At 44.9% G+C, this 9,727-nt stretch overlaps 1 protein-coding gene and 1 non-coding gene across 2 annotated transcripts; one reads left to right on the forward strand and one right to left on the reverse strand.

Annotated features, from left to right (window-relative positions):
• Nucleotides 1-529: 529 nt before the first annotated feature.
• LOC147948221 (uncharacterized) lies at nt 530-1,789 on the reverse strand. Its single transcript, XM_087465828.1, has 2 exons — nt 1,244-1,789; nt 530-1,108 (listed from the first exon to the last, which is right to left on the reverse strand). The coding sequence occupies exons 1-2, from the start codon at nt 1,787-1,789 to the stop codon at nt 530-532; spliced, it is 1,125 nt and encodes a 374-aa protein (XP_087321954.1).
• A 574-nt stretch (nt 1,790-2,363) lies between these two features.
• LOC147948222 (small nucleolar RNA R71) lies at nt 2,364-2,470 on the forward strand. Its single transcript, XR_015586072.1, has one exon. It is a non-coding gene; the product is annotated as a small nucleolar RNA R71 (small nucleolar RNA).
• Nucleotides 2,471-9,727: the final 7,257 nt, after the last annotated feature.

A 9,727-nucleotide genomic window follows, 5' to 3' on the forward strand; every position in this document is an offset into this window, starting at 1 on the left:
TAAATTAGCAAGACAAGAAGGAAAGGAGTCTCCATAGACAGAGAAATCATCCATAAAAACTTCCACAACATCCTCAATGAGATCAGAAAAGATAGACATCATGCATCTTTGAAAAGTTGCTGGAGCATTACATAATCCAAATGTCATCCTTCTATAAGCAAAAGTACCATATGGACATGTGAATGTTTTCTTTTCTTGATCATTGGGATGAATAGGAATTTGGAAAAATCCAGAATATCCATCCAAGAAGCAGTAGTGAGTGTGATTAGCTAATCTTTCTAACATTTGATCAATGAAAGGAAGAGGGAAATGATCTTTCCTAGTGGCTGAATTAAGCTTTCTATAGTCAATGCACATTCTATGTCCTGTTATGGTTCTAGTTGGAATTAACTCATCTTGATCATTCTTTACTACAGTAATACCTCCTTTTTTAGGGACACAATGAACTGGTGAAACCCAAGTACTATCAGAAATAGGATAGATTACACCAGCATCAAGCAATTTTAGAATTTCTTTTTAACTACTTCTTTTAGGTTGGGGTTAGCCTTCTTTGAGGTTCAATGCTGGAGTAAGATTCATTTTCAAGATGGATTCTATGCATCCAGAGACTAGGTGAAAGTCCTTGAATGTCATCTAAAGTATAACCAATAGCTTTCCTATACTTCCTTAACTCAACTACTAGCAAATCTAGCTCTTTCTCACTCAATTTAGCATTTACTATCATAATATAAGTAGAGTTCTTACCTAGAAAAACGTACCTTAGCCCAGATGAAAGAGGTTTTAGATCTACTTTTGGTGCCTTCAGTTCAGACCAGTCATTTGTGGAAGGCTTGGCAAAGAACTCGGTCGAGTCATTCGGGCACTCGGTCGAGTGGGTGTTCGGGTGGGTTGTCGAGCTGTCCGTATTTGCTATTTGAACTGACCAAACTTCCTCCCTTAATGCTGGTAATCCCTCAAAAACCTCTGGGTGATCTGATTCTCTGCTAGAGTTCAATATTTCCTCATAGGCCTTAGTTTCTTTATGGATAAATCCTTCCTCCCCACTCTTGGTCAAAGCAGTCCTACGATGATCTTGTTCTGCTAGTTCTTCCATCAGTTCACCAGATAGCTTATCCAACTCTTCAATCAAAAAGACTTGTCCTCCAATTGTTGGTTTCTTCATAGCTTCAACAATGTCAAATGTCATTTTGAGGTCATCTCCCAAGTTGAGATCAATCTTCCCTTCTCTCGCATCAATTATTGCTCCTGCTGTGGCAAGGAAAGGTCTCCCCAAAATCAAGGGATCTTTTGGCTCTTCATCCATTTCCAGGACTATAAAGTCTGTTGGAACTTCCACTGCTCCAATTCTAACTGGGAGGTCTTCCAAAACTCCATGTGGTAATCTTATTGATCTATCAGCTAAGATCAGAGATATATTGCATGGTCTATATCTTGTAAATCCAAGGCGTTTTGCAACTGTCAGAGGCATGAGGCTTACTGAGGCTCCCAAGTCACAAAGGCATCTGTTGAAGGTCAAAGGGCCTATTGAGCAAGGTATAGTGAAGGAGCCAGGATCTCTCAACTTTTGAGGGTTCACTTGCTTTTGGATTATGGCACTACACTCATGGCTAAGATGCACCATCCCCTGAACTTCTTTGATCCTTTCCATCACAGCATCTTTCAAGAACTTCTGGTAAGGACGAATCATCACAAAAACATCTATCAAGGGCATCCTAAGCTCACAAAAACATCTATCAAGGGCTTCCTCAATCTTCCCTTGTGTTTGGCCAACCAACAACTGTTGCATCATAGCTCTTAGGTCTTGTTCTTGGCCTTGGTGAGTCTTAAACCCTGGTGGGGGACACAACTGGGGCTAGAACACCTGATGCTGTTGTTTGGGGACATAGTTATTCTGTTGAGGAAGCTGAGGAGGGGGGTAAACTTGATCTTGGGGGTTAGCCACATTGGTGCTCCTATAGGAAAGGTTGTTTTTCTTGAACCCTCCTTGGTTGTAACCCTTGAAACCACCCTGGTTCTGCATGTAACACAACTCAGCATACTCCCTTTCTCCTTCTTGAACTGGAGCTTCTTCTTCACCAATGAAGCGAATGGATTTGGACTGGCTGAGGAGTATCTTGTCAAGTTTCTCATTGACCATCTTCAAATCCTTCTTGTACTTGTCCTCTTGATCAGTTGAGGATATCCTTATGGTCCTATCATAGTCTTCATTATAGTTGCCATCTGACTGAGCAAGATTCTCAACTAATTCCCATCCTTCTTCCACATTCTTGTTGAGGAAGTTGCCATTAGAAGCTGTGTCAGGAAGCATCCTGATCTTGGGAAGCACTCCTCTATATAAAGTGCTAAGGAGTGACTCATTGCTGAAACCATGGTGAGGACACTGAGTCTGGTACCCTTTAAACCTCTCCCAAGCTTCACAAAAGCTCTCATTGTTTCTTTGAGCAAACCCAGAAATTTCATTCCTCAATCTAGCAGTCCTAGCATTGGAGAAGAACTTGGCCAAGAAAGCCTTCTTGCAAGCATCCCATGTGGTTATTGCTCCAGTAGGAAGAGTCTTCTCCCAAAGGTGAGCCTTGTCTCCAAGTCAAAATGGGAAGAGCCTCAACTTGAAACCATCTTCACTCACTCCATTGATCTTGGTAAGACCACAGATTCTGTCAAACTCATCAAGATGATCTAGTGGATCCTCCATTGGCAACCCATGGAACTTGTTAGCTTGAATCATGGAGATCAATCCACTCTTGATCTCAAAGTTGTTGTTGGCAACAGTAGGAGGCACAATACCAGCCCTTTGGTTGTGGGTGTTGGGTGCATCTCCAGCACCAATGTGCCTAGGTCTCTGCTCATGGTTAGCTTGTTGCTCCATGATCACTTGATCCTCTTGCTGAACCTGAACTACCCTTCTTCTCTGATTCCCCAAACTCTTTTGCAGCCTATGGATGTTGTCAAGAGGCTTATGGAGATTGTCTTTCCCCTTAGACCTTGTGTGCATCAACAAACTCGAGTACAGACTCGAACAGGTTCACAAATGAGCTCAGGCTCGTGTGGGGGGGGGGGGGGGGGGGGTTGAATCGACTGGGAAGTGGTGTCCAAAAGTACTAGGCTTTTGACTCGATCAAGTGCTCGATCACTGCTCGGTCGAGTGGTGGTCGAGTGACTGGTCGAGTGGTACCTGAAATGGAACTTCAACCCAGCAACAGAAGATTCGAGTATAGCAACTTCACAAGTGTAAAAACCAACTTAATCTTATGCAGTTGCAGTATAAGAGGTGTCAATCCTAAATGAGTGCTTGTGAACAATTAAGATATGTATATCAATCTAAGTCAAGCCAAATGCAAGATTGTTTGTCACTAACAATCCTAAGATGAAAATGTAAAATGCAGAAAGTAAACTACAAGAGCTAAGAACTAAATGCAAATGAAACAAGATGATTATAACAGTAATGATGCAACAAAAAGAAGTAGAAACTATGCTAATGAACTAATGCAGGACAAGTAATGAACAGGACACTAAGTAAATGCAACAGAAATGCAACTAGAATGAAACAAGGCAATCACAAATCATAAACACCAAGTTCTGGGGAAGAACTCGAGCAAGCACTCGACCGAGTGTAGGTCGAGTGGGTGGTCGAGCTAGACAAATCTGGAAAACAGAGCAATGCAATAAAAACAGAGTAATACCAAAGCGAATCAAACAACAAGCAAGCAACAGGATTAAGACTTAAACATCAATAAACAAAGAAGGTCCTGAGGATGGATTCATGGGCTGAACTAATCATTGTGGTCATCTAACTTCATCAACAAACCTCAAGCAACATGAGCTAATCTCTAGACATATTAATCTAAGACAAGTTTCTCCCACTCTCATGGTCAAGAAACAATCAAACCTATGCATCTCTAGACTTGTTCTCACAAAGAAAAGAATCTACACAAGCAGGCATTAAGCAATACATCTCAAACCAAACAAGACCTCTAATCTCTTAGCAAGCCTAATGGTAAGCTCTAGATCTAGCCTTATCTATGTTTCTTAAACATTGGTGTGATGCTAAGATGCTTGGGATCAAATCCTACCCTCTCAGATATAGGATCAGCATTAAGAACATCTAGCCTAGAAGAGATCTACAACAATCAAGCTTGACCAAATCAAACAAACCACAAGATCAATCTAGCCTAACCCATCCTCAAGATCCTAGAGAACTACTCACAAGAACACATGATGAACAAAGTCAAAAACCCAGAAAAATACGAAACTTGCATCATTAGAAAGATGAAACAAAGATCTACAATATTGGAGAAAGAATCAAACTCGAATTCTCAATATTAAGAAAGTTATCAAACCAACAATATTGAGGAATTTTCTCCTTAAAAGCAAGTACAAATCTAGAAAATAAAAAGTGCAAAAGGAATATTCCCAAAAAGGGTAAAAGCTAGGTTTAGAGAATATCTAAAAAGCTGGACTCTGGACCTTGGTTCTTCAGCCTTAACTCTCTTGCTTTCCCTTCATGATTGCTTCACTTCTCCTCAACATTGCTTCCATGCTCCTTAAGCTCCAAAATCACCTGTTTATGCATGAAAAGATGCAAAATGCAATGCAACTAAACTCTAATGAATGATTAGTCTTAATGCTACACAATAATGGTGAAAATGGCTAGCAAAAGATGCAAAAGATGTGAATAAACTAAGGGAAAACATGGTAAAATATATGAACATCAGTCCGCGACTTGATTTGCCTTTCCCGGATGATAGGTAATGTCAAGGTCGTAATCCGCGACAAACTCCATCCACCGTCTTTGCCTTGGTTTTAACTCTGGCTGGGTGAATATGTATTTTAGACTCTTGTGATCAATGAAGATTTGAACTTTGGCTCCATAAAGATACGAACGCCAAATCTTCAGCGCGAACACCGCCGCGGCCATTTCTAAGTCGTGCGTCGGGTAATTCCCTTCGTGCTTACGCAATTTCCTAGACGCATAGGCGATCACGCTTCCCTTTTGCATTAGCACACAGCCTAGCCCAGTTATAGAGGCATCGGTATAAACCATATACGGCTCGTCCGCCTTCGGCAACACCAGTACCGGAGCACTTGTGAGCATCGCCTTTAACTCCGAGAAACTCTTCTCACAAGCTTCCGACCATTCGAACTTTGTATCTTTCCCCGTCAATCGTGTCATTGGCTGCGACATACTCGCAAAGCCCTTGACAAATCTTCGGTAATGCCCGGCCAATCCGAGAAAGCTCCTTATCTCGGTGGCATTCTTCGGACGCGGCCAGTCCTTGATCGATTTGATCTTTTCCGGATCCACAGACACTCCTTTGTCCAAGACAATGTGTCCGAGGAATCCGACACTCTTTTGCCAAAACGAGCATTTGCTCAACTTCGCGAACAATTTTTGCTCCCTTAGTCGCTCCAAGACTGCCCTCAAGTGATTTTGGTGGGTTTCGCGATCCTTCGAGTAAACAAGTATGTCATCGATGAAGATGATGACAAACTCGTCCAGGAACTCTCGGAACACACCATTCATCATCTTCATGAAAGCTGCCGGTGCATTGGTCAGTCCGAACGGCATGACCACAAACTCGAAGTGGTCGTACCTTGTTCGGAAAGCCGTCTTCCGAATGTCCGATGGCTCTATCGGAGTCTGATGGTACCCCGAGGCCAAGTCTATCTTCGAGAACCACTTTGCACCTCGGAGGTTATCCAACAACTCGTCTATCCGGGGCAATGGGTACTTATTTTTCACTGTAACCCTATTCAGCCCCAGGCAATCGATGCATAGTCTGAAGCTACCATCTTTTTCCTTGACAAACAAGACCGGTGCACCCCAAGGTGAACTACTCGGTCTGATGAAGCCTTTCTCCAACAATTCCCCCATTTTTTTCTTTAACTCCGCCATCTCCGCCGGTGCCATCCGGTAAGGCGCTTTAGATATAGGGGTCGTCCCTGGTTCTAGCTCGATGGTAAACGGATCGGACCTATCCGGCGGCACTCCCCGTACCGCTTCGAACACATCGGCAAATTCGTTGGCTATTGGAATATCATCCAATTCCACATTTTCCCCAACTTCCTTTGTTGTGATCGTGGCTAAATAGGCCTCACAACCTTTCTCCAGCATCCTTTCCGCCTGGATTGCCGAGATCATCAAACTTCCCGAAGTTGACCTTATTCCCTGGAATCTCAGTATTCCTTCCTTTCTCTCAAAAGTTACTCGCCCTCGGTGGCAGTCAATGTGCGCCTTGTACTTTCCCAACCAGTCCATCCCCAAGATAACATCATGTTTCATGAGTGGAATGATGATTAGGTCCGTAGGCCTGTCCACACCATTGACTATGACCGAGACTCCTCGAACCATACCATATGAATGCATCACCTGCCCGCCGGCTGCTCGAACCAATCCAAATCCGTCGTTTGGTTCTCGACTGAACCCACCTTTCCCTATCATTTCCGGGCTCACAAAACAATGTGTAGCCCCTGAATCAAACAAGGTGTGTGTTTCCACACCACCTATACTTAAGGTCCCTACACATTCCTCTAGAATGCTAAGTACCCATATCCCCCTTTTCACATGCATTATGATGCTATGTAATGCACGAATTTTAACTTAGAAAAGTTTTCGCAACATACCAGTAATCGCCCTGAAATCCCCAGCGGCAGTTTCCTCGGATAGCTCATACACACGCGGTGCGACAGCCTGTCTCTTTGGTGGTGGGGGTAAAGCATTCTCGCTACGGTTCTGTCTTCCTTCATCAAGCTTTGGACACTCCCTCTTAAAGTGTCCTTCTTTCCCGCACAGGAAACAAGTCCTTGGCCCATCACCACTTTCCATTCTCGGACAGTTCCGGATAGTATGATCCTTGTTCCCGCATCGTCCACATGCACCCAAGGCCTTCCAGCAAGTTCCGCTGTGGAGCTTTCCGCAAGTCTTACACTCCGCATACTTGGAGTCGGACTTAGCGTTATCCACCTTGTCCCATTTCCTTTTTTGATCGGTGGTTTTGGCTGAGTTAGTCGAACGCGAAGAAACCTTCTCGCGTCTAAGGTGTTTCTCTTCCTCCAGCCCTTCCTCAATCATGACCGCCGTTTCCACTATTTCCATGACCGAATTAAAGACACCGTTCACGCAATGGTTGCGGATATCGACCCTTAGTCCGCGAATAAATCGACGGACCTGTGCCTTCTCATCCTCGATTTCCTTTCCCACAAAGCGTCTGAGACGACTGAATTCTGCCTCGTATGCACGTACGGTCAGATCACCTTGTACCAGATTCAGGTACGCAGTTTCCAGTCGGTCCCAAGCTTCCGGGGGAAAGAATTTCTTATTGAATTCTTTCTCAAAGTCCGCATAGGTTAGGACTTGACCACCTCTTCGTTTTTCAACCGACTCCCACCAGTCATGGGCTTCCTTTTCAAGGTAATGGACGGCAATTTCTCTTCGATACTCCTCCGGGCAGCGAGTGGAATTGAAATTCCTTACAAGTCTACTCCTCCACTTGTCAGCCTCGATCGGATCCATACTCCCCGGAAAATGTTTTGTTTTCAGTCTCGAGATATGATCAAACGCATCCAAGTAATCCCTTCTCTTTCTCGGAGAATCCTCCGGATCCACATCGATGGTCTCCGTAACAATTTTGCTACGTACCGTTGGTACCACAGGATCCGGTACCAACGCCTTTGTGAGCACGTCCAACTACGCCATCATTGCCTTCATTGTTTCCCACTGTTCCTGGGGCGATGGTACGGCATTAGGTTCCCGGTTTACGTCCGTTGCACCACTACTTTTCGGCTTATCATTATCCGGTTGTTTATCTCCAGCCACAGGTCCGGCTGGATTTTGGGTGTCCGTGTTCCCTGCCCCCGCGTCGACCAGCGTCTCAACGGGTTTAATGGTCTCATCGGCCACCTCCTTACCCTTTCGCTTCTTTTCCTTGTTGCTCTTACCCATCTGCAAAATCTCATGCACTTTATTCACGGTTCAAGATAAATAAACCACTAAACAGTAAAAGCAACTAACGCGAGATCCCATAAGCCGATGAGTGGTGTGACCCAAAACCCGCACTACCAGTCCTAGAACCAAGCATGCTCTGATACCAACTTGAAAGACCCCGACCCCGGCCATCTATGGCCGGAGAGGTTCTCTCGTCCCATTTTCTACTTAGTCAAGTTTTAGGGCCCATTCTTTAGACTAGGATCTTTCGCGCATTCTGAGATTCGGTATTTAGAGTCTATATGATATAGATTTAGAGTAAAGTAAATATTCGATATTGCATTAATAATCAAGGATTCGATACAACTTATGAGTTTGCATAATAAGCTAGTACAAGTTGTATAATCGATCCTAGCTACCCTTATCACCACCACTCATCTTCCCGGCCATGAGTCCCGCACCTAAGCCTTTCCTTTCCCGCGATCACCCTCCTTTCCTGAAATCCAAGTAGGCATCAATAACTTTTCCCTTAGGCCGTACAATGTCATGCAATGCACGCTAAGTTCTATATAATCGTCCAGTACGGCGGTTGACCGGTAGAAAGTTATCCCGCGCATCAGTTCGGACGTTGTACCGAGGAATCTGTACCGATCCCACGTCCAACTGCCGAGCCGCGTTTACTTTTCTCCGATTGAATCGTCCGTACTCAGACACCCCGGATGATACGCTGATTGGCAGGGAGGTAGCATGCGTATCAGTTCGGTTGTTTCTTGACGAACCTTGTGGTTACCGATCCACTTCCGAGCCGCACCCCCTTTCCTCCAACGAACTGGACCAACTGAAGCGTATACATGCTGATGCTCGATGATGCATCTACCCAATTCCCCAGATCCCTTAGAGACGGTGTTTCACCGTACCTCCGTCGATCAAACCTTTCTCGGCCTTAGAAACCTTTTTCTCGATCTTTACTCTCGATTCGCACCGAGAGTTTTCTATCTATTTTTCCTGGTTTCCTGTGTCCAAAATTGTGCGTCTCGCCCTCTATATATAGGGTCTGGCCGAAGTCTAGGCCCGAAAAGGTGCCTATCGTCGAGACCCTTCGATCACACCCGTTCGATCGCGCGCTTTCTTTCGCACCGATTCGGTCACCGAGTCTGGTAACCGTCCGCGAGCTCCCAGCTGGCTCACACATCGTCCAATGTCGAACAGCTGGCCGAGCTTGGTCGAGCTCCTCGCCGGCTGGCCGAGCTGACCGTAGCTGGTCGACAGCTGATCGAGCTGACCGTAGCTGGCCGAGAACTACCGAGAGCTAACGGCAGCTGACCGAGAGCTGTCAGCAGCTAACCATGAGCTGTCCGCAGCTGACCGATCCTTCCCCGATACTTCGCGCATTTTTTCCCAATGTCCGAGCTAACGAGTAGCTTTCTCTCGACTTGTCCGAGATCTCCCTTCCTTCTCGGACTAAGTCTCGGCCTACGATCCTATTCAGGATCGCGGGCATTACACATCTTCTACCTCATCATCTTGAGCAGCCACTTTCTTGCTTCTCTTAGCCACTTTCTTTGCTTTTCTTTTCTTATTCACCTTTAGTGTTGCTGCTGGAGCAACTTGTGTTGTTATCTCTTCTACCTCCAAGCCTTGATTACGTCTACTACGACGTGGACCAACTTGACCTGCTCCTCTTGTCTTCGCCATTTCTGAAATTGATAAATGAAGAACAATTTCAATCAACGTAAAATCGAAACCCAAAAATCATAATCCAAACAGAAAATCAAAATTGAAACAAGAAATGTGCCAAACTTCGAC

The sequence above is a fragment of the Camelina sativa genome, chromosome 2 (assembly GCF_030686135.1).
Source record: "Camelina sativa cultivar CO46 ecotype springtype chromosome 2, ASM3068613v1".
Classification (NCBI taxonomy): domain Eukaryota; kingdom Viridiplantae; phylum Streptophyta; class Magnoliopsida; order Brassicales; family Brassicaceae; genus Camelina; species Camelina sativa.